The sequence below is a fragment of the Anser cygnoides genome, chromosome 1 (assembly GCF_040182565.1).
Source record: "Anser cygnoides isolate HZ-2024a breed goose chromosome 1, Taihu_goose_T2T_genome, whole genome shotgun sequence".
Lineage (NCBI taxonomy): Eukaryota > Metazoa > Chordata > Aves > Anseriformes > Anatidae > Anser > Anser cygnoides.
Genome location: NC_089873.1, coordinates 110,419,290 through 110,444,925, shown reverse-complemented (window position 1 = coordinate 110,444,925; position 25,636 = coordinate 110,419,290). Strand labels below are relative to the sequence as shown.

General features: G+C 39.5%; 1 protein-coding gene across 4 annotated transcripts in view; it reads left to right on the top strand.

Moving 5' to 3' along the window:
• APP (amyloid beta precursor protein) overlaps positions 1-25,250 on the top strand; it is a 222,842-nt gene extending 197,592 nt beyond the window's left edge. For 2 of the 4 annotated variants that reach the window (XM_066977760.1, XM_066977752.1), the window contains 4 exons: positions 3,316-3,369; positions 14,168-14,268; positions 17,324-17,470; positions 24,646-25,250. In XM_066977760.1, the coding sequence (XP_066833861.1) occupies positions 3,316-3,369; positions 14,168-14,268; positions 17,324-17,470; positions 24,646-24,747 (404 nt within the window). In that variant the 3' untranslated portion in view covers positions 24,748-25,250. The remainder of the gene's footprint in view (positions 1-3,315; positions 3,370-14,167; positions 14,269-17,323; positions 17,471-24,645) is intronic. The other 2 variants (XM_066977765.1, XM_066977753.1) reach the window with 1 other exon arrangement.
• Positions 25,251-25,636: the final 386 nt, after the last annotated feature.

Here is a 25,636-nt window from a genome sequence, read left to right as displayed (position 1 = left end):
AAGTTTCATAACTCCATTTGAAATTTTCCTTATCTAAACTGCATATTTAGATAAAAGGATAAGTTTTATGCAAACGGTTTATACTAAAATGGCCTGTTCAGATAAATAAGTTAAAAAATAGTTAAAAGTCTAGCATAGTTCAGTAGTTTCAGAAAACATTTTTTTCTCTCTTGTTTCGCTGGGATAAGTTTCCCAGTAAATGTCCACAGAAATGTATCCAAGGCAGCAGGCAATGCACTACACAGCTCCAATGGCTGAACACATCTAGCGTGTTGTAATACAGTCTAGGTTAATGAAAAACACTCACAGGACACCATAGAAGGCATCACCAAACTTTCAGGAAGTTTCACTTTTGACTATTGAGGAAGTTGCATTTTGGCAACAAAAATGCACCTTCAACACTGGGGGGAAACGCCAACAACTGTGAAGCCTGTGACATTGACAAGGTCATGGGAATTTTCATAGAATCATTGAAGTTGAAAAGACCCTTAATTTTGTCAACAAGCTGCTGGGTTTAATGTTTTACTCTTTTTACTTCACCGTGAAGATAGAGTTAGCCTTAATGACAAAGTATTTTTTTTCTAAAGTAAGATTTTCAAGAATGTGCTGTTACCCTTATGATCTGGCCAGTTATTCCATTCAACACTGTTCTTGATTGGGTGAGTGTCACATAGCTCTCCTTGCCTGTTGGTTTAACCAGCTTTTGAGATTTTTGATTCACCTTTCTTTTATTTTTGGAAAGAAAAAAAAAAAAGCAGTCACATTCCCTCTTGCTCTCCTGAGATGTATTAGATAAGAGGTGTACATTGTGAGAAGCCTGCATTGTTAGCGTATCTTTAAAAAAGCAGATATTTACTAATGAAGTTTCATGAGCCTGTGTGGAAAACATTTTCATTCTTAATTCTTGTACTTAAATGCATAGGGAAGTGCATTCAAGAGAAATGTGATGATTCTGGAGTATCAAAATGAATGCAGTTTCTATACTTACACACAGTACATCTTGGAGTTTTGACTGTTCATAAATGCTGTTATAGGTTTAAACGTCTCCCTTCTGTATGAACTGTTGTGAGGCAGCGTGCTCCAGAAAGGAAGGCGTGAGGAAATCCACTGACAAGATTTTCAGAGTTAACTGCTGCTGGTACATACATCAATACAGGGACAAGGGCAAGCAGGTCTTAAAATGAAACAGATATTCAAAAGGTGGCAGCTCAGTGCTTTCCAGAAATCACCTGTCTTTGTATCATGATCCGTGGTGCACGCTGCACTTCGGCACCCGGGGTCACCATCTGCTTTGGAATACCCATGGCTCTGAGCTTTTGTTCCTGGTTTTTGCCCCAAAACTGGCTTGTGACCCTGAGCAAGTCATTTCACTTTGTGTCAGTTATGAAATGTGCTGGTGGTGTTTGCCTCTCCCCTGCAAGCTGCCAACATAGCCACAGATGACAAGAATTACTCATTGTTATTAGTAATACTTTCACCTCACACCAGAAATCGTGCATTACCCTGAGGTCAGGTCCATGCTACCATTCAACAGAAACTTCCTTCGTCCTTTTCTCCTTTCAGCTACCCTTGTTTTTACTGCTACCTACAACCTGCTCTCTCAGTTCTCCATAGCTACTGGCATGATCCTCTGCCAAATTCCTGACTGTGACAGGGTTACAAAGTGCCAAGTGAGAAGGAAATAAAAACCTTCTAGGAAGTGGGGAGTGGTGGGAGGACAACAGAGGAGGGCTTTGCAAAGGGCAAAAGGTGATGTTGGTCCTTGGTTGTTTCTTCACTTCAGGCTTTTCCATTGAAAATTGCTGCTGACATACCTAAGGGTTGGTGCCAGCAGTATTGGAAAACCTAGCAGAAGACTTAAAGAGAAAAATACTCAAAATTGTAGTCTTTAGTTAAGGATGGAAATTGTTTTTTGTACAGCACTATGGGAGAAAAGCAGTTATGTGGTCTGCTACTGCCACTCTGAACTGCTGTGAAGAAAAGTGGTTTGATGGCTTGTCTGTGCAGCACCAGACCAGCAAGCTCTGGGGAAACTTTTCGCTTCTGTAACAGCAAACAAGTTGAATGTTCAGATGCACTTTTAGACTGCAGCTACCGTAATGTTTACTGCCTTTTTCCAGAGGCAGGAGTTGTTGCAGTCATCTCCTGGGTACAACAGATACGGGTGCCACTTACAAGCCTGTAGGTTCTGTTCGTCAAGCCCATAGTAACACAAAGAAAGTGACACAGACTTCCTAGGAAGATGGGCAGTCCCCTTGCTTCAGTCAGCAGTGTCATCGGGCTAGCATGGTTTTCTAATGCAGAACACCATGATCAGTTCTTCCTGATGGAAAACTGTGGTCTTGCCAAGTTTCCTATGTTGTTGTGGCTCACTTATTGCTGATTAGAAGGTTCATGCCTGAATCCAGAAAATCAAACGAATACCTTATTTAAAAATTTCTGAATTCCAAGCTACAACATAATAATTTATTTCTAAAATTAATTTATTTTTGACACTGGCACTTCCAGCACAGGGTAAATAAGAAAGGCAGAAGTATTGGAGCAAAGAAGGAGAGAAAGTATAGAAGAAGGAAGGGGGATTAGCCAAGGCAATAGGTGACTTTAAGTTTTGCACATCCTTTTTTTCTACTAATGCCAGTGAGCTCCATCAGCCTGAGCTTTCAGCTGGTGAAGTCTGTGTATGGTAATACAAGAGTTTTAGCACTGTGTGTGACACACAATTGGGCTAGAAATGGTTGTTTCTCCTTTGTATCCCTTTCAAAAATTGGAAGACATATTTGCTGTCTACAAATGAGAGCATACTGGAATGAAGTATTGATTGTAATTTTAAAATGTACCTTTTTTTTTCATACCTTACAGCTAGTGCTGTAAAAAATCCCTATTGAAAAGAAAAAGGGGTCAGGATTCAGTAGGTTTGTAAGTCAGCATTGATCAAGACATACCTGCAAGAGCTCATCATGTTGCTGCCACTTCTAATCAGATGATTGGAAAGTGTTTGCACATAATGAATATAGTTTCACTCTTCAGACAGAAAGTCTTTGATCTCAGTAGTTTCTCAATTTAAGCAGAAATCAGAATATGATGTAAAATTGACACATAGCTGTGGAACTTTCCTTTTGAAGTTGTGTCCATCCCTTCCTTTTATTTCCAGGATTAACTGAAGGCAGATCTTTTCTAGCTGTTGCGTTTGTAACTCAGTTTATACCATATGTCTCTCCTGCACTATCCCAACAGAAAAGCAGTTGGTTTTATCACTTTGGGGGTTCTTGTTTATCTTTTGTTTGCTTTTTTTGTTTCTTTTCTGCACCTGCCCAGTTGAGCCAGTTGATGCCCGCCCCGCTGCAGACAGAGGACTCACCACACGACCAGGTATAGAACTTGCATGGCTTTTACCTAACCTGTGTAACCTTTTACCTAACCTGTGTTTTCCCAGCATGTGCGTGGTCTGCTCGAGCTCAGATGATCACCTTTTCTTTGGTGTAACCCTCTCCTAAAATGCAATGCTATGTCCTGAACCAGGACCTGGTATTCGGGGCATGAGTTGACACACATGGGCCACGTCAGTGGTGTCTTTATCACGGATGTTCAGTACGTGTGCGTGCAAACAGAGTGGGACTCAGAGCTGGCACTCACGTCAAGTTGTCATCCCTGGCAGCAAGAAAGTTTCGGCAGATGTAAGATGCAGTAGCCACAGTACCCCAGAGTGCAGAGAGCACTTTTAATTTAGGAACATATGATAGGAGTACCATATTCTCGATGCAAGTATACTGTTCCGTGTAAATCATGGCTAATAAAGAATTCATCTATACCATTTTAGAAGTGCAGGGTACATCAAGATCTTTTTACAGTGATACTTATCTTAGCTAATTCCAAACATCTAAAAATTGACACATATATTCTCACCCTGGATTCAGTGAAGACACCTCTAGACAGTTATCCATGCCATTGTAGGTTAGAAAGAGGTGAGTATTTGCCTTCTGGGGGTACCAACGTCTTCCTGTTGAATTCAGATGTGGCTAACTCAACTCTAGTTGCAAATGCTTAGAGTTGTGAGATAATTCAGATTTCAAAAGGAAAAGATTGCTTTTCATACTATTTTTTTTTTGCTTCCTAGGTTGTTTTTCCCTCATCTCTGTTTAGAAATATCTAGAAATGGATGATTCCAGTGATTGCAAACAAACTTTGATTTCAGATTACTTTTCAACAAACAGTGAGATTAGATGAGTTTATTTTTGGGTCAGAGTTATCTCAGTGTCACATCTCTTTTTTTATTTTTTTTTCTTCAGATCAAGCTGATCAATCTATCTTATTTCTCCCTTCATCTTTTCCTCCAAACTTCTATTGGAAAGCATTACGGGCAACACCTTAGCATGTTTAAATCTCTCCCCATACCACTGGTATTTACTGACTCCAGCAAACGCTACAGTGGGGAGTGAATTAAGACCATATCTTACAGCAGTTGGGAGGTACGTTGAGGCTGGCCAGGTGGTGTCTTCCTAGCATTGTTTTAGGACTCTGATACTGGTGTTTAGAGCCTTACTTCATTCCACAAAGAGAGCCTGGAAGCTGGTGGAGTTCCTGTAGTATTAAAGTTTGTAATTGCTAACCTTTTTACTTTCAGTCTTTGTGAAAAATCTCCTGTTAGGAGGCCCATATTTATTACTAAAGGTTATTCCTTCCTCCCTTCTATTGCCATACACACACACACACACGACAGAAATCACTGGTGTCACTTTCTAGGGAAAGGATTTTCTCATACTGCAGCACCCTAGTTTCAGAAGGAAGTGTGTTTTTAAGGCCATTGTGTCAGAGCACGTTGTTGGTTGGGATGATACAAATAGTGCAAGAAGTATGCCCGGCATAGGTCATGAGCGGTCTTTTGTCAAGGTGTGTGATAGACTATTAAGGAGAGGTAGAAATATTTCAACATGATTGTTATGACTTGAAATTCCCAGCAGATACAGGAAATATTACACTATGAAGAGCACATGGAATAAAAGTAATGCCATCAAGGGGCCTTTGTGCCACTCACTGCGTTTTAGCACCGTTTAAGTGGTGCCAGGGCTCTTGTGTTCTGCTTTTGGTGTAGAGATTGAATCCCTCGGGACAGGCAGGGATGCACGCTGCATTCCTGTGTGAAGACAGTCACCTCACTAGAGAGGCTGAAATATCGCTGTTGTGCCTGCCTTCCAAACTTCACAGCATCAAATTTCTTAGATTTGTATATAAAATAAAGATTTTACCCCATTACAGTACTGGTAAATATATTGTAACAGGAAACAAAACATATTTCCTTCACCATTTCTTGTAGACCTTCATCCTTACATCTTTAATCACCATGCCCAGATTTCTGCAAATTAGTTCTTAGTGAGAGAAATTCTGTCAGTACATGCCCACCTGATTTTCCATCATCTTTTGAAAGTAATTTATCTGCCCAAGTATTTCAATTTAACAAAAAGCTGGTACCGGTCTGAGTAGCTGTCACAAACTAGGAATTGTGGAAAGCACACGGACGGTTAATTAAACAGTGTGAAATACTAAGGACTTCTGACAGTTTTAAAATTACTGTACTTCAAAATTGTTTTACTTGCTAATTATAAATAAAACATCTATGTTAGAGTTTAAAAGAGGAAAAATGATACTTTTTTTCTGCAGTTAATGTCCTTTTAGAGTAGTCAGTTGGTGTTCTTTAGGAAAAAATAATCTGGACAATGAGGATATTATTACAGAATGAAAAGTATTAGAAGGGGGGCTGGAGGCAGATTAACACACACAGCTGCCTGTAACTTTTTGTTTTGTTTTAATTGCCTGCATTCCTGTTGATTTCCCGAAAGCTTTGCCACTGTCACAGTCTTGACTTTTCAGTTTGTGCTTCTGCTTGTCTTGCTGAAGTGAACTGGGTGGTTACCAGCTTCTTCAAGGTTAAAATACCTTGTCATGTCAACCTGCAATAGTCCAAGCCTGGGCTTATGATCAATTGAATGTTTTTAGGTGTTCAGAGTCACTGAAGAAAATTGTCTCTTGAAGGACCAACACAAGTACACAGGCACATGTCCTTTCTTCCTTTTTCCATTATCTTGTTACTGGTTTTCATCCACATGACATTCTTACAATGATCACTACATTTTTCTTAACAACAAATCTAGATCATGTGGATGATACTCGTCTCCTTCCTAAAAGAGAGGTCGTTTGGTCACGGTACAGAAGGGAAAAGTAGGTACTTAGTTTGTGATATCTGGGATAACTACAGTTTTGGTACTTCAGCACATCATTCTCCCTCTTTCAAAAGAAACAAACAAAAACTTTGAAAAGAGGCAGGAAATGTGAAGAGTTGGCCAATCTATAAAGCAGTAAAGCTTATGAGTAGGACCAAGTTTAAAGTGTTTACTAAAATTCAAGGCCAGAGTTGTCCAAATCTGTAGCTCTGCTGCGCTCCACCTTGACTAGCAGCAGCTGAAGCTTGAATTTGAGCCTGACTTATATCAGTCCCAAGGGGAGAATAATTTGTGGGGAATCCCTATTTCCTAGTATAAATATAACATCTGCATGATTCACACTGGTATATGAAAAGGAGTCCAATGCTCCACGTTTTGCTTCCCTTTTTAATCCACAAATGGGGGAACAAAAATAAGAATTATGCCTAAATCTCTCTCCTCTCATCTCCTTCCTCGAAAGGAAGTAAACAGAGGTAATAAAAAGGTAAAAGGGAAGGAAAACATCTAGAGAGCAGTCATCAGTGAGCTGTATTTTTTCATACAGCCTGAGATGTTAAGGCGTTTTTGGCATGTTCCTGCCATTTCTAAATTGCTCCATACGGGGAGACAACTAAAAGGATTCAGTCCAGCCTGAAAATAGGAAGAGCTGCAAATACGAGGAATACCGCTTTAGTTGATAGCCTAGCTGGACGAACTTTTTCAATAATGTCTCCTTGCTCATTCCTCAGAGGTCACTTTTTCATGATAAATATTTAGTATCTTGCAGCTGAATATTGGGTAATTATTAGTAACTTTGTTCTGTTTATTTGTAGAAAGAGACATAAAGGTATATATAAAACAGTCCAGATACTCATGAACAAGTTCCCTATTACTTGTGTTAACCCAGCAGTCTGATTTATGGAAATTGAGTAAAGATTAGAAAATTTGCCATCGGAATGGATGTTGCCTAATATCAGCAGATTTTCTGAAGTTCAAGGATAGAGAAGAAAAAACGATGCTCTGTACAGGGTAAATCGTATTCACATCTGTTGCACAGTCGCAACTGTAATTACACTGCTAACAGATAAGATTATATCACTAACAGGATGCCCACAGTTCACATTGCAAGGAGATTATGAAGTTAATTGTGTTATTTTCTTCCACGTAGTGTGGTTTGGTGGTTTGTTTTTTTTGATGTTCTCCCAACCCTTTGTCAGTAGATTGTTTTCTAAACATTCAGTAATTCTGAGGAGAGCTTGCACATAGAGCTGCTTCTGTGTCTCTGGCCCTTCTGCCAGTAAATCATGATATCTCTTAATTCTATTACATATTGGAGGAGGCTGAGGGATTTTTTTATATATGGTTGCAGAGGCTCTGAAGCCTAATGACTGTTCTGCAGAATCATTAGCACATATGCTGCACTCTGTACGAGGTGAGGGCATAGAGCAGCTTAGGGAATTATTTATGATTTTCCTGACAGAAATTGCCAGGTCGTTTTCTGGTCTTGGTGATGTTAGTTCAATACTGATGTCTTAAACTAACTGTCTGCAGCTACCAACTAAAAATCTGTAGTAGATTTTTTTCCATTATATAGTTAACTGTGAATGCAATTCTATATGCATCTGCTCAGCATATGTGTTGATATGCCAGGAAAAGATCACCAAATTTTACTTGTTTTGATTATTGATTTTTACACACCTGTAAATTATCTCTGGTCTTCTAGAAAATATTTTTTTTCAAAGTAAGTTCTAGCAAGATTTTTTTCTTAAAAAATATTTATTTTAAAAATTCAAAGGAATTTAAGAATTTAAAGTATTCTCTTTAAAATAAGATTGAAAAGCTTCTAAACAAACAACAACAACAACAAAGTTTGCACTTCTTTACTGCTTTCTCCAGTTTGAGAGTGCCGTAGTCATCCATGAAGTAAAAGCAAACCACCATTTTACTAACTTCCAAGAAGAGACAAGAAAGTTTTGTATCTTAAAATTCCTTCTCCTCACTGATATTTGAGTTGTCTTTACGAAAGTGAGTATATAATCTTCATTTTATGCATGAAACAGCTGAAATGACCTTCACAGAGTGACAGAGTCTTATGGAAGTAATAGTTGTACTTCTGGTAAGAACTTGAAGTCGTCTTCCCAGATAATTGTTCAAACACTTCATTCTTTTCCATCCAGCCTTTTTTTTTTTTTTTTTTTATGCAGTTTTACCCAGGGAAAGCTGTTTACTACATTTATAGCAGACCCTCGTTCCACAAATCTTCTCTTTTTCTTAACACCACTCAAAATACAGTTCATGGACATGGAGTTAAATGTTTTCTTGAATTCTGTCCTCCTTTCTATTGCTCAAACCATTTTCAAATGTGCTACTTTTTTTTCCCCTCTATGTAGAGACCATCAAATTCTGGCAATTTCAGCTGTGCTTCACTTGGAAGTTTGATTTTTAGCTCTAAAAGTACTTGGAAGACCACACACAAAACTAAGATTGTTTCACATCCTTGCAAAACAAAGTCACAAAGTCTTGCTAGGCTGTTATTTAACCAGTAGGTCAACCAGTCACAGACAGCGTAGTAGATAATATACACCTAAGTACTTCCTTGGTAGAATTCATTGTATCATATTTATTCTTGTCCTTTGTAAAGCATAAATATATATTTAAACAAACACAAAACCTTATCTGTGTGAGAGTAAAATGTTCCTCAAAGCAGCTGCTTTGTTTGTATTTCATCTGAGTAGTTATAAACTCCGTGTTTGGAGTTGGGTTTTTTTGTTTGCTTTTTTTTCCCTTTAAGTGCAAGGAACAATTAAGGTTGTAAACGCTGCTCTGTGATGCTTGGAATATAGGTGTGTGTGTGTGTATGTATGCGTATGTATAAATGTGTGTATATATAAAAACAGTTAACATTCCTAATTAACAAAAATACCATTAAAAGGCCATCATTCAAGAAACCTAATTATTCAAGAGCAAAGCAAGAAAAAACATGGAATCATTTTCTGTTACATATACAGTAAGTCAGCACACATTTATTGTTAGAAAATTGTTTTATTTTATGAAAGTATAATCTTAACTAGCTCATTATGTTGGATTTTTCTGGATGTTTTTAATACTGTGGTTTTGATGGCTAAATAGTTTTGTCAGTTTTGCTAAGAAGATGCAAGTTAAAATATTTACCAGCTGAATTGTAGCATTTTAAAATTAAAGTAATTGGGAATGCAACTCCCTAAAGATAGTATGTAATTTAGAAGAAAAAGCACTAATAATTATCATTATTTGTGAGTTTGCAGTGAGGCTGTTACTGTCATTTTTCTTCTTTTATTTTGGCTTTTGTGTTCGAATTGTGTATTTTAGACTTGATAGTGGAAAAAAAAAACATCATTTTGAGTAAGGATTAAGGATCTTGTTTTATAGTTAACTTCTGTTTGTGTTCTTGTCTTCCTTGCAAGCGTATAGCGGTCTTAACTGTTTGCTGTTTGCATCCTACCTTATTCATATTGATAAAATTTTTAGAAAGACCCAGAAGTTTTTTCCTTCTTCAGTTACTACCTTTGAAAACTAAATCTTTGATTTTAGCATGTGTGTCTAACTATGTATTTACCAGGACGGGAAAGTGTATGAACTGGAAACAAAGAGAAGTTTTGTTCAGTAGAAGGTCTCAATTCTGCAATGTAGCATGGTAGAAAGGCAGTTTTTAACTCCATGTTTAATTGTCTTGTACCAAATATTTAATTGATTCTAGTGCAGAGTCATTGTTTTCTTACTATATAATCAGTTGTTTTCGGAAGAGCACCAGATTACCCTCATTGCACTTCTTAAAGTCTTTCTTCTTCCCTTCTAAGGGAGATAGGAGGAAGAAAAAAATTTCTATTAGGTTTGTTAGTGCAATAGAAGTTTATTCTCTTTCTGACCAAAAAAGTGCTAGCTGCCAAAGGCAAGTTTTAGAAAGTGAAACAATATTTAACTGTGTAATAGGAAGTCCTATTTTGTGTTCAGATCCCATGGCATTTTTTTGGTTTGGTGTATAAGGTCAAGTAGACCACCAGACCTTGATCGTATTAGCCCAAAGCAAAAATTTTCTGCCTGATCTCCACAGATTGTTTAGCCTGCTGCATCCTGGAAGCACAGTAGTAGCCTGGAAGTACAGCTCCCTCTCTATTGGGAATGGAAGAAGGGAAGGGAAGCGTCCAAGAAATGTGGCTTCAGGGAAGCCTGAGGGTTTGATCTCATGTTTTTCCAGCAGATGAGCCTACTGGTGAACTTAGCATCCTCTGTCATGCTGTAGCTTATTGCTGTGAAGGCTACTGACCTGTTCTGCCCCCAAATGCTGCTCTAATTCCTGCCTGTGGTGTTTGGCTCCATTTAACTGAAGCTAACAAAAACCTACTGTCTAAGCTATCATAGCTCACTTCCAATAAAAGTGGTTAGACCCCAAGAGCAGAGGTACCCAAGCCCATCATCCTCCCTCTGGCGATGGTGCATACAGGATGCTTAGAGATTTCACCTCTGCCATATTACTCCTAGCACATCCACTGAGCCTTTGGCAGCCAGCGTTTGATAGACTTCCAGGACTGGAAATTGTATTTTACCGTTGCGTTTAGTATCCCTAGATGAACCTTTCTTCTTTGCATTTGTTCATTTGTATTTTGAATGTTCTTATTATTTGTGCCAGTGAGTTCCACAGTCCAATTTTGCATTGCACCAGATTATGTATACATACTTTTCTTTTGTTAGTTTTTAATCTGCTGTGTTATAACCATGTCGGTATTCTTTACTTTCGTTGGAGAAATAATGATTAGTCATTTCTTATATATTTTCTCCATGTTGCTCACAGTTGCATAAATATCTGTATTGTTCCCCCTCATTTATCTTTTTCCAGTCTGGGGACTCATGATTTGTCTGGTCCTTCATTGTACAGAAACCATGTCAGTGATTGTCCCCCCTGCTTTGTACCTTTTCTAGTTCTTCTGTCTTTGTTTGTGGTGGGCTGACCAGAAGTGGTAGCTGTATTTAAAATGAAGTTGCATCATTCATATGGTGGTGTAATGACGTTTTCTGTTTTCTCTGTTCCTTCACAATTATTCCTGTCTTTCTCTTCACCTTTCTGACTGCCAATAAGCCAAGTGCCCGCAGAGAATTATCCGCAGTGACTCCAAGGTCTCTGTCCTGGCTGGACCAGAGCCAGTGTAGAGCCCGTTGTGTATGTATAGTTAGGGTTGTTTATCCCTGTGTGCACCACTTTACATTGTACCAACATTAAATATCCTTTCCCTTTTATTGTGCACTCAGAATTTGTAATACCCTTCTGCAGTTCTTTGCAGCTGGTTTTACTTTGACTATTTTATTTTAATTTTTTGTCAATAAACTTTGTCCCTGCACCATTCACTCCCTTATCTGGATCACTTTTACAAACAGCACAGCACAGATCCTTGTGGACCCTGCTGGTAACCTTCCTCCATTGTGAAAAATGCCCGTGTGTTTACACTTTGTTTCATCTCTTTTAATCAGCTGTGGGAAGTCATATAGGACTTTCGCTCTTAATCCTTGCCATCTCAGCTTCTGCCACAGCTTTGATGAGGGATCTTATCAACCTCCTTTTGGAAAGCAAGATTTCCTGAAAGCCAGCTCATCTTTCCCATGTCCTTGCTAGCTTGTTAGTGACCTCCAAGAGATTGGGGAGCAGGACTTCTCTCTACAAAACACAAGTTGATTCTTCACCAATATATTTCATATATGTATGTATATGCTCTAATCAATATTTGTATCTTAAATGGATCTGTCAGCTGTAGCAAACACGTTGTGCAGTTCCCGAGGTCCTTGCCCTGGGGGAGTTTCCTCAAGGTGGTTTGGCTAGCATGTCTGAGGGGCAGCCAGTGGGGCCATGGAGAGCAGCAAGCACCGGGGAGCCGGCCTCCTCTCCAGCTGCTTCAGCCACGGGCAGAGAACCAAGTCCCAGGAAAGCCCTTTCCCCCCAGATATTTAAACTATGTGAAACACTGCTATTCCACTCTTGTTTTCCCCCTTTTAATTCTAATAACAAAAAGACAGAAGGTTTGAAGAGGTGAGCCTCAGTGTGGCCAGATACACATTCTCATTTTCTTCGCTTCCTGTTGACGCAGGTGTAGGGGCTATTTTGAGATGATGCTCAAAGGAGAGTGAATTGTATTCTTAGTTTGGAAAACTAACCATAGCTGCTTCAAGTATAGAAAATTAAACCTCTTTTCAGGCACCATGTGGGTTTTATTTCCTTCATCTTCATTTCCTCCTGCGTTTCATTGACAGAACATCATGGTTTGTTTTCAAACTGCGGTTCCTTAAGTACTCAACTGTTCTTGCATTTAGAAGTGGCCTCATATATACATGTCATAATATACTTGTCAGTAGTGTAATGTGGCATCAAAAATCAGATGCTTAATAAAAGAAGAAAGGTCTTTAAGGAATAAAACATTCCTTAAAAAGAAGACACTTACTAAAGTAGAATTTATGGGGCAGTTGGACTCTTCAAGAAAATAACCATAAATACTTTACCACATGAAGATTATTATTGTTTTCACCTTTATATGCAAGGAAAAAAAAAAGGAGAAAAAAAAAAAAGAAAAGCAAGATCATTGCTTTAGAATGGGATTGTCAGTACAGTCTGGAGAAGTTCTTGGGAAGGTCTGTTCTCACTGTCTCATAATATAAAACTAGATCAGCATTTAATGGAAAAAAACGCTCATTCAAAAGCAATAAACGGGGAATAATTATTTCATTCAGTGCTGCTTCAGATTGTGGCACATGGAAGTCTTCAGGAATTTCTTGAGAGTCCAGAGCGGTGGTGGAGCACAAGAGCTGTCAGTAGTGCTGAGAATTTTAGAAGAGATTTTCCCTCTGCATCAGAGCTTAAGGTCAACCCAAATATTAAGAATCATTTGGGGCAATAAAATGCTAAAATAAATATAGACAAGGAATATGAAACAGTTTGTCCTTATCACATTAGACAGGGTGAGGAAACAACTTCTTATAAACACCATGCTTCTGCAGTGTTTGTACCTCCAGGAAATATAAATGTCAATCAGTTGCACTGAGAAGGAAAATAACCAGCTATGTGAATATCCATATGTTCTCTACAAGCCAGAGCCAGCTTTTCAGGACAAAACATTCATAGATACACATAGAGGATGCACTGCTCAGCTGTTGTATGTCTGGCTCATTCTCCTAAGGCTGTTTTCCAGGAGGAAATCCTGCCCTTCTTTTCCAGTTAGGCAAGTGCAGCATCTCCCCTTTGTACCCTTAAGGATGGAACAGGACTGCAAACTATAATTAAAATCACTGCAAGCTGTGGTTACTTGGTTTACTGTATCCTTCTAATCAAGAGATGGAGTTACCATGTCTCAGGCAGAAGTCAGTTCTGAGCAGTCTGAAATATAAAAACAAATAAGAACTCTGTAAACTGCACCAATATTATAGGAGGTTATTTAGGCTTGTCTGCACATACGATACGGGCTTGCAAGAAACAAGAAAATAGAATATCTGGGGTTTCCCACCTCGCACCATGGGTATATGTTTTTTTCCTCACAGCAGCCTGAGCTTAGGGAAGAGAACAGTTTTGGCCTGAACACTAAATTTTCATGACATTGCTAAAGAGGCTATCAGAGCAGATCCGCCTGCATCCTATGAGCCAGTTCAGGAGATCGCTGTTGGTCCCCAGCAGCTTAATTCTTGCTGTGTTTTGTACTGAAAGCCTTTGATGCTTGTACCAACATAGCTGCAGTGAATTAAGGAACATTAACAGGGGAGAAATTTTACCAGCTCGTTCTGTGTCACCTCAGTGACTGAACCGTCAGACGTACCTCACGTTCCTCCCAGTTCCCTTTCACGCTGCATCACACCTCCTCTTTGTGAATGACACTATCGCTGTGTGCCCTCGTAGTGGTGGAGGTAAGCAGAGGGTAACTGAATCGATGACTTTAACCAATTGTCTTTGCGGTGCAATGCAGGTTCTGGGTTGACCAATGTTAAAACAGAAGAGATATCTGAAGTCAAGATGGATGCAGAGTTCCGACATGACTCAGGATATGAAGTGCATCATCAAAAGCTGGTGAGTGAACAAATGTTCCTTTCTGCATGTGTGTTTTGATTATATCCTGAATGTGTGGGTCAAATATGGCCATGTTTCCCCGAGTGATGTGGATGCTGAAATTGCCAACAGAAAGGTTCCATGTGAACAGATGATGATTCTTCTGGTTCTCTCTTAAATGGAAGTAAAGCTGGAATAATTTCAGCAGAGAAGATAGAAAGCCATTAAGTCTCACGTGAGAGGAAATTCTGGCCGTTTCTACCCTTGCACTGCCATGTGGTCAGATGTGGTCATTTGGGCAACACCTGTCCCACTGTCTTTCTGTCACCGTCACATAACTAAAGAGAAGAGAAAGGAAAATGCTAAATAAGTTAAAACAAACAAAGAAAAACTCATGGAAACGCAGCATGGTGCAGCAAGAACTAGTGTAACACCATTTCAGGAATAGATTCTTTTTCTGTCAAAACAGATGGAGGTGGTGCATGAAGGAGCTGAACTCCATGGAGCATAACCTCTGGCAAGATCCTGTGCTTTGGCATAAGAGGATACTGGCCTTAGTTTTGTCTATCTGTGTGTTTTGTTCTGTAAGGTATATTAAATTATTAACAGATTAAGGGCAAATAGGAGCAAAATACTGTTCCTCCTTTGAACTGTGTTTCTTATGAACACAAAAATAACAACCAAAAGCAATGGAAGTAGGAATAAGCATCAGTTTCTTAATAAGTAATGAAGAACCCATACAGCAGCATTAGCTGTAAACCTTTTCTGCCTTCTCTTTTGTAAAGGTATATTACATGATGAGATTTCAGTTCTGTGACTTTCTATATCCTGATATTAAACTTGAAAGCTTTTTTTCTTAATATATTCTTAAAGCTAACTAGTGCTGAAAATTAAAATTAACATGGGACTTAAATTTGCATTTGAACTAGGCAATCACTGTGTGAAAAGATATTCTGCCATCTCTTTGATGCTGAGAACTGAGAATTCCCAGTTTGATGAGCTAATCCAAAATGCATTAGCACTAATTTGGGAAATTCTGACATGCTTAGCTCAGATGAGTTAAACACCCTGGTGGAGTAAACCCATGCAAGTTTACTGAAGGGAAGGAACTTGCAGAAATGCATTTTTAGCCACTTGCTCGTTAGTTATCGATCCTGTGTCACACGCACTTCCCCGCGGCGACCTTCAGCATTTAAGTGGTTTGATGCAGGCACTTTGGAGCTGCCAACTGCCCTTCCTGTGGTAGCTGATGGGGAGTGCATTGTAATCCATGCACCCGGGCAATCCACATCATGCTTAAAGTGGGACCTTTCAAGCTTTTTGAAGCATTTAATGCCGTGCTTCTTACCGATAGCCACAACCATTATTTAAAAATCAGCAAGCTGTCCTCTCGGTTATCTGTTCAATTGAGACTGAGCAAGGAGTCCAGTATTGTTGAGAAAGTCCTGTAATGATGCCTTACAGGGCGTTGCTTGTTTACTGCGTGCCATATCCTAGCTGATGCCCTTCTCCGTTAACTTTAATTCAAAAGCAGTAAGCAGAAAATACTTTCATCTGTGTTTTCTTCTGTGCCCTGGAAAGATTTACTGAAGCAGTCTCCTTAGGATATTGCTTTGAATTCAGCTGTGCATTGCATTTTACATGGAAACTATTGAATTGGTCTGAAATTGTAGTTCTCTTCTTTGTGGGTGCTCACATTTTAGCTGTATATTAAGTTGATTTTCATGACTCAAAATGCTTAAGGCCTTCCTCTGTTGCACATATATATTAGCTGGGGCATTTCACAGGGCTCTGAAATAGTGTGGTAAGACTTTCATTCCTCCGCAGGTAAAATTGAGAGAAGAAATTATTACTTCATATGAGCTTATGCCAACACTGTCCATTGTGTGTACTTTGCAGTGAATTCTTAACTTTGCTTAAATGTATTTCTTGCTTACAACTAGGAACAATATAAATATTTATACTGCGTGTTTTAATACCTCTCCAAGGAAGATTGTGTTTCTTAAAGACTGCAAATGTTATACAGCTCATTATAATTCTCAGCTGGTTTCCTGCTTCCCTCTGCATTTTTGTTAAATGCTTGTCAAAGTATTTAGTCTTTCAGAGTGAGATAGTCTTACAATTCTGTGAATGTAATTTATTCTCTAATCCTTTTTGCCTATTTTGGTTAAAAATAATAATAATAAAAGCCTAATATTGACAAGCAGACAAAAGGCTTGTAAAACATTCATGAATGTAAAATAAAGCGGTATATACAAAAGGGGACAGTGAAAACAATTGTTCACATTTCATATCTGGTCCCATTGCTAAAAGCCAGTCTTACTGAATGCATAGTAAAGCTTCTTGCTGTTTGCTGATTTGCCTTATCAGTACTTATGATTTAAGTGGATCTTTTCTGTTTTTCACACGAGTCTCACATGAGTACTGTCACCATGCAGGTATAGCTCATTCTCCCTTTGCCCTGCAAAATCTCAGTGCATCCCTTTTTGGTCACTTAGATCAGCATCCTCTCATTTGGACTCTCATTTCTTTGGTGTGAGAATATACTCCTTGCTGGTTGTGTGCAAGTTTCACTGTTACCCTGAAGGTCTTCACTACTCCTGTATTGAAATACATCAGATGTAGTCCAAACAAGCTGAACAGATGCAGATTTAGGAGAATTTTGTTGATTCACATTTGAAATATAAAGACAACTGTATGCTCCCTGGTTACTTCTATACAAGAATATCAGTCATTTTGCAGTTACCTTGATTCACTCACCAAAAAAAAAAAAAAAAAAGCCACTACTCTCACACTTCTTTTGTCTCTAAGTCCCATGTAAACCAGAGACATGGGGATGAGTTTTCCCCTTAGCCACACCACTGCTACACCAAAGGCAAAACAAATTTCTGAAATTCCTCATCCCCATCTGTGAGAACTTTGTGGTACAACAATCCAGGTTTGATTAATTAGAATGACATATACAGTACTGTTTAATTACTGATACTTCGCTAGGCTTTGTATTTCTGTGGCAGCTGGATGAGTTAACAAAATACTCAGTTTTTTATTAGCCACCATCCTTTATTTTTCTTTGTAGGTGTTCTTTGCTGAAGATGTGGGTTCAAATAAAGGTGCCATCATTGGACTAATGGTGGGAGGTGTTGTCATAGCAACAGTGATTGTCATTACTTTGGTGATGCTGAAGAAGAAGCAGTACACATCTATTCATCACGGGGTTGTGGAGGTAAGAAAAGACTACCAAGCACAAATGGTGTCATGTGCAGCAGTCAACACACCGCTCCATAAACATATTTACAAACAAAGAAACCACTGTTTTGGCTAGCCTTATGTTCAGAGTCTGAGAGGTTGCATCTAGCTGAGTGGAATTAAATTGCCTCATTTTGTAAATTCAGACACAATATAAACCATGCTAAGTTGGAGGCAAAACCACAAAAATCTGTTCTGGAACCATCTCAGACCAATCACTTCATAATGTAAAAGTTCATTTTATAGGAAATTTTACAGCAGCAAATGAGCAGATACTGCACAAGAGGAAAAATCTGTTTTTACTGTTGGTGGGAGTTCTCACACACACAGTTTTTTTAATTTACTTTGCAAATAAATGTTTGAGGCAGGTCTTCTGTGGATTGTGTTGTATACTTCAAGGATTTTCCCTATACAGATACTTTATTACTTTTTGTTCTCTAAACAAGATTTAACGTTGCCACCAACAGCTTTTGATTTATGGTTAATGTAAAACTCATAAATTTGAGAAACACAAATAAAATATAAGACTCTTATATGGGATTTGCAAGATGAAAACCCCTGTCTCCTCCCAATCTACCAAGTAAATTTGTGGTCAATTTACAGTAATTTAAAATACCTCACCTGTTGCTTGGTTTTAGGACAGGATCTCTATACACAGAAAAACTTAAATGATGAGAACTGGAAGAGGAATTCATGTAACATTTTATCCCTTATGTATTGATACCTATTTTCCCGTGTGAGTTTCTGGTTTGCAGGTAGTACTTACATTAGCCAGCACCTGAGACATTTATGCTTTTACCTTCCAAAGCTGGTATTTTAAATTTTTGATTGAAACCAAGTCTTATTCAAGTCCATAGTTACGTTGGTTTCACCCTGAGTCAAGTGAACTTTGCATTGGTCTTCCTGGATACATACATGCTTCATAATGCATGTATTCCATTGTCTGGGGCAATTAAGGGTCTTAAAAATGTTTGAGTAAGCCTTTGTGGTAAGCCTCTGTTTGCACGTTCCTGTGACCTTGCTGTGGTTGCCTACATGGTTTGAAACCTTCTAAAGAGACATGGTCAGAAGAGCAGCGATGGCTTGGGGTGAGATTTGAGCACACAGCAAGCCATGCAGAATTTTAGACCTCATTGCAGAAAATAGCAAGCAAGAATCTCAGCTTTAACTTTCCATCTGAGAACTTCCAGCCCATTTTGTAGAAAATTCAAACGGGTTTTAATTCTAAACTACCAAGTTGATTGCTGCTGTCAGTGGTTGTATGTCAGCTGAGGTGTCAGGTCAAAGTCAGTGTGCTTTCCTGCCAAAATGGCTTACCTGGGGGCTCTACACAGAGCTGAACAGAGCTTGCTCACACCAAGCTGCCACCCAGAGGTGGTGGAAGGGAGCTCCTTGCTGTGCACTGGGGTCACCTCACCCTCCTTTGAGTTTAGTGACAGCAGGAATAGGTCAGGAGGATCCTTAGGCCAAAGCCCCAAATCAGACATTGAATGTGGACATACCATTATTGCAGTATGACCTTAAAATTTCAGGTAGGTTTCATCTGATGGAGTGACGTGGTGAAAATAATCATAGATTCTTATGAGCTTTTTTCACTGACAGTGAACTTGGAAATGCTGGACTAGAAATAACATGCCCAAGGTGAACAAGTAATTCACGTCAAAATGACAGCATCACTTAGGGAATCTACCAAGAATATTAGTTGATACATAGTACCACACCATAGATGGTGTTTCCTTGTAGATTTGCTGCACTGTGATTCACATCAGTAGGTAGGACTGATTCTTCATTCTGCCAGACCTGCTCTGTGCAGGTCTTGGCAGACTGCATAGCTTCACTGTCTCGCCTGCAAGAAAGGCATAACATCTGTTTTTGTCGTAGGTTGTTGTAGAAAATTTTCTAGCATGCACTTAGAGAAAAACAGAAAACATAACAAGCACCCAAAGACCCATTTTAAATAGATGTTTAATATTAAAATGTCCTCAAAATTAAGCTGTTCCATTTTAGAGGGGATTAATTTGTCTTTAATGTGCCATGCACAAAAAGCACAAAGGAGCAAAAACACTTGATGTAAAAATAACTGTACATGAGTTCTAGGTTGGCTGAGTATGTTTTAACAAATCTAGCAACCTGTTTGTTGCATGTCAGAAGTTACTGTGAGAATTTTAAGTCTGTGATAATGAATGCAAAATTACAAAACAGGTCCTGTTCCACTTATATTCTTATCTTCCAAAAAGTCAAGTCTGACTAATACTTGTTCTCATTTCCCTATGATTTCTTTAACAAGAGTCATTACTGAAAATCCTGTTAGCCTTTTTTGAAGTCCTAAGGTGGAACACACTTGTCCTATTTTGAAAAGGCGTCATAATAATCTTCTCCAAGTCTGACAATATAAATGTTTCAAAGTGGTTCAGCCTCCCCAGGAAATGGACTGCCACAGTTAAGTAAATAAATGACTGAGTGGTTGAAAATTACTTACTATATGTGCACGTATGAGCTCCAGCAGACATTTTCAAGATGGCTTTTGCTGGTGCCCCCACCCCAGCTGTCTGCAGGAGATTGCTTCCTCCATAATAGCAGGTGGAAAAAGGAGAAGGTCTCACCTCCTGTGCTCCAGACTGCAGCCAACTGTCTCAGCTCACCCTCTCGTTTTTGAAGCTCATTTGTTGTCTGTCACGGAGGCAGCACCTCCAGCAGCAGCAGCTTGTGGGGAGAGGCAGCGATGGAGAGCTCACAGCAGCAGCACAGAAGCCACTAAAATTGTCATAGTGTTCTCCAAAGTCCATCTCTCAAAGTCCAATCTGCAGGTGTGCGTTAGGCAGCGTCCATTTACCAGCATTTAAACAACGATGTTGTGTTTGTTGCATCTCTGAGAGCTGCCAGCACATCCTGTCCGGGATTTTGATCTGTCCTGTGTGTGTAGAGAGAGGCAGCATCTGAATTTAGCTGCAGTATTGCCATCTTCCTGACTCCACACTAGGATTTTCTGTGTGAAAGATTTATAGGCTGAGCAGAAGGAGATAGATGGACAGTCTTAAAAGAGGTTATCTACCTGACCAAGCTGTTTTCTCAAAAGAGATCACACTGCAGAAAAGAGAAGTGTCTAGGCTGCTTCTCTGCAGCGTGGAAGTACCCACACCTCTTAAATGCTGTGTTCAACTCCTGCCACCTCCATAATGGGTGCAAAAAGCTTCTTGAAATGGTAAAGGGCTTCAGTGATTTACTGACAAGGAGATAGCCGAGTTAAAGGCATGTAGTTTGACAGAGCAATACTTAGGACAAAGGTTGTAGGAAAAGAGGAACAGTTTGGCACAGTCGGAATGGGTATAAGCGAGTGGAAGAGAAGACATGCAGGATGAGCAGTAGTGCACGTACGTTGGCAGCGAGATGGATTAGCCTGTGGCAGTCAGCTGCAGGAAAGAGAGGAAGTGCTACAATCCAGTCATTTTAAAGGCTAAATGGGAAATTAAAAAAAGGCTAAGACTGCAACTGGAAGCCTCAATAAATCCCTTTCATCTATAAATGCCATATTTCAGAGGTTATTGGACTTCCACTGTGAACCAGTTTATCAAAGCGCAGCTTTTTGATACATAATATTGTGCAAGGACGTTAAAAATTCAGTCTGATTTCTACCATCCTTCTTCTGTTCCGTTCCCACAAGCAGGTTATGCTGTGTGCTTATCATATCTTCTAGTCCTGAATAAGATGTGATGAGTGGGAGGCTTAAGCTAAACCAGGTTACAGAGTTCAGCACAGTGTTGTTTGGAGCTTAAATAGGAAGAAGTGCAGCACAGGTTCTGGCATACCCCTCCTTTGCATCCCGTCCTAGTGGGATGAGCCTCCCAAGAGAAAAATCCTCTCAGGCATGTATTGATACACGGTGATGTATCCCCATTTTCTCAGCCCCAGTGCTTCACATTACGCTACTTTTATGCTAGAAGAGAACCTTGCGGGGTTAGCTGTGAACTCTGAGGCTGTCACTTCTCGATGTGGACAAGCATCAGATAATCATGTAGCACAGCGTTACTGCGTGCAAGAACCACAGCTGGCCTGATGTCACAGCAGCCCAATCGAGAGTACAAGGAAGGGTGGCTTTTCCCGTGCGTCTGCATTGTATTCTTAGTTTCTGTAAGCACTAAAAAAGGCTACTGGAACACTTGCAATTTCCCCTGCTTTCTTCTTCTGTTTCCTTCACAGCCGCATTAGTGACAACAGCAGTGGCAGCAGATGGCACGCGGTGACATTGTCACAATGGAAATAGTTAACACTGTTAAATTTGCGTGGTCCTCAGGGCACAGATTAGGCCTTTTATGTGTTTGTACAAGAATATTAGACCCTGCTGCTGTTACAGTGATGAAACGTTCACTTGAAAACAAGTGGTCTGCAGCAAGGTGATAGCATCAGCAAATTGCCAGAGACTGACTCGCTGCACATGGGTGTGGGCAGTGTAAAAAGTTGGTAACCCGCGGAGAAAGGACGTGTAACACAGCAGGACGTGCCCAAGCACCTGGAGAAGCTCGCAGAGACGAGTGCTGTGAGCTGTAGCAGGTCTGTCACCGCCTCGCACCCGCGCTCCCGTCTGCCCTCTCTGGGCTCCCCGGGGAAGGGAGGCTACGAGGGACAACGTGAGCAGCAGGCACAGACATGGCTCCAAAATGCGAGCGCTGCTCAGCCAGTGCTTGTACACAAGTGTCCTGGGGACTTGCTTGTGGAGGTTGGAGAGGAGACGGGCTGTGAAATCCCCAGGGGTTCTCCCGTCCTCGATGGATTGAAATGATTGCTGACAGCCAGGCTGAGCGCTTGGCGCTCGCATGGGCAGGCCAAGGGAAACTTGCATTATTCTGTCCATAGAAAACAAAAAGTGTCTTCTGTCACTTCTGGAGAGGGAGAGAGGCAGGGAAAAAAGAACACAATTTTTTTTACCCCAAATTTCTAGCATAAGAGAAATCTGGAAAGAACAGTTTAAAACAAGAGCGCCATCTCTCTAACCAGTATCTCACTGCCTGAGACCATGCTGCAGGAGGCGAAGAAATTGATGTATTTTGAGTTTGTTGCGTAAGGGAATTACTTCATGCAAATCCAAAAACAAACAAACAAACAACAACAAAAAATAAACACCTTTGAATAACAGTGTTTTAAGAGCAAAAAGGCCAGGTCATATTGCAGAATTGGAAACACAGGAAGCCCTGTGTCAGTTCAGCCCAGTGACCTTTCCTACCTGTCATCCTGTTTCCTACTGGCCCAAAATAAGGGCTTGCTGGAAAGCTTGGGACTTCCAGCTATGGAGAGTTTTGCACTAGCTTGCAAGTGAAAACAGTATGTGACCCTTAAAGTTGAGTATTTCACAAAAATGTGTAATTTTTGCATCAGAAAGAGATTTGATTGAAAATACAATGCTGATTGGGGGTGCAATTTGGGCATTGGAACATGAGTGAGATTTAGAAGATAGGAAAAGGGATCAGCTTCAGGGTTAGCAGTTGATCTGAGCAGTCAGATATACTTGCCACACACAGAAGCATTTCTTCTTTTAAGTAGTAAGTAAAAGACCATCAAGACAGAAAATGGCTCTGAGAGGAGCCATTTTCTGGTGTTACTGCAGGGAAGGTGGTGCGGTAGTATAACATAACACAATAAAGGAACGTCCAGAAAAATAAGTTGAGCAGCTTGCATTTGTCCCAAGCGTGGAAGAACACACCTTTCATCTTTCTCCAGAGTATCAGGTAACAACTTATAGATGGCCATACTCTGCCCTCACTAAGTTGAGTTATCTCCAGTATTGTAGAGTAGATTTTAAATGAGTATCAAATAAAAATACTTTTCCTTTACTTTTTTTATTAAATGGCTAGAGTAAGCTTACCTGCTATGTAAGACTTCTTGAGAGAATACATTTTCCATTATCCAAAAGGTTATTTTTATGCTAAAATTTAATGGCTGTTTTTCCTAAAGGTCAGTACTTACAGAAATCCACAGGAAAAGGTTCATACTCAGTACTTTAGTCTAGAGTCTTAGGCACCTTCTCAATGTTAAATTCTTGACAGTGCAAAATTCAGTTTTTATCTTCTGTTTTAAGAGCTGTCAAACATTGGAGATAAGAGAGCAAGTAAAACAGCTTACAAGCAGACTTTCTTAGCTGTGTTTTAATAGATGGTTAGCAAGATAGCCAGGATATGGTAGGTTTTGAATACACAACAGCTACTGAGTTCATACAGAAGAGGCAGAATACCTAATTAGTATTTAGAGTCAGTTGTCTCCCGCTCTAATTTGATGGAGTTTTATATTAGTGAAATATTCAGTGAAGAAAGGAAATAATTTGTGGAGCTGCAAGTACTAAATGGAGAAGTCTTGACTGAGCTTTCTTTATGCCCATCTTCCAAGTAATCAAGAAAGGTCAATTTTTGGTATGTAGAAATATTGAAACAGTGTAGACATGGCGAGGTTTTTGTCACTAAACTTAACTAAATACAACCTTGAAGCCAGAGAAGTTCAGTTTCAGTGAGTGCATGGGGTGATTGTCTCGCTTTCTGCCTGGCTGCTCTGGCTACTCTTTTCTTTTGCACCCTCATTTTATTTTTGCCAGTTATTTTTTAATGGTCTTGAGACCACAGCACTTGCAACTGATCTGAGAGTACAGTATAGACAGAACGCATCCTCAAACCACTTAGTTCAGCTTCTTCTATTATTTCATCAGCTTTTTCTTTTCTTTAGAGATCCAGTTCATTCCTAGCATGGATGCTTTATGTATCCTAGGAGAAAAAATGTAATAATGGGGAACTAGCAGGGAGATGCAAACCATATCTCCTTTTTTAATTTGCAGCATAACATGTTTCCTGAACCAGACAACAAAATCCAAAGGTGGCGTTGCTGAGTTTGGTCAGCTACTTCTGAAGTCCTAGCAAAAATTCAGGTTGCAGACTAGTTCCTGTTGCCTTATCTTTTGCTGGGTATTACTGTATCCAAAAAGTGAAGCACGACTGTCCAAGCTAGAAGGGACGTCTCTTGCAAGTTGCTCTTTAAAGCTATTGCATTTTAGAGGATGCTTTCTGCCTGAATGCATACGGGGGTACAAAGTATGCCTGATGGCCTAGTGAGGAAGCATGAGATGTGCTGTGAATTAAGCAAAAATCTGAGCCTGGTTTCTCCTTCTCATGACAGGTGGATGCTGCAGTGACACCAGAGGAGCGCCACCTTTCCAAGATGCAGCAAAATGGCTACGAAAACCCCACCTACAAGTTCTTTGAACAGATGCAGAATTAGGACACCACAGCAGCCTCATGAGTTGGACAGCAGAATGATTGCTTCACTGCCCATTGGTGTTCAGTTATAGAATAACGTGGAAAGAAACAAAAACACTCTGTTTTATTATTTACTCATTATCGCCTTTTGACAGCTGTGCTGTAACACAAGTAGATGCCTGAACTTGAATTAATAAAATCAGTAATGTATTTTCTCTCTCTTTCTCTTTACATTTCAGTCTTTACACTACATTATTAATGAATGTTTTTTGTGTACTGTAAAGAGTTTAGCTGTATTTAACTAGTGCATGGATAGATTCTCTTTCCCAATTATTTATCATGTAGCTCCTTAGCCAGTTGTATATTATTCTTGTGATTTGTGACAAAAATTAAGTCCTAATTGAAATATGCTTTAAGAATTGATGGGGGATGCTTTCGGTGTCTGTGGGGTTTAGCTGCTTCTCTTTGCTGAGCGTTTTTTTCTCACTATGCATTTTAAAGTAAAACAACATTTTTTAAAAAGTATTCCAGATGAGTTATTGAAATTCTTTTCCTCTGCAGTTGCATTTTATTGTACAGATTGTTGCTCCTGCTGTATTAGTGACGTAGAAATCATGGGAATACACATTTGTTTCTTTGTGCCTGTTTTATGTGCACACTTTAGGCATTGAAAGGTAAACCTTATTTTCTTTTCCATGTATCTTTTTTGGATCTTAAAAAATATTAAAAAGAATCCCTGTTAATTGTGAGCACTTCTGGGGGGGGGGAAAAGTGCCTGCTGGTCGAAAATTAACAGGGATCCTCTGCAGGATGATTGTACAGAACCATTGCTTATGAATTGATAGCTTTCTACACTGTGTTACATAAATAAATTAAGAAAAAAAAAAAACCTTTTGGGCAAGAGTTTTCTT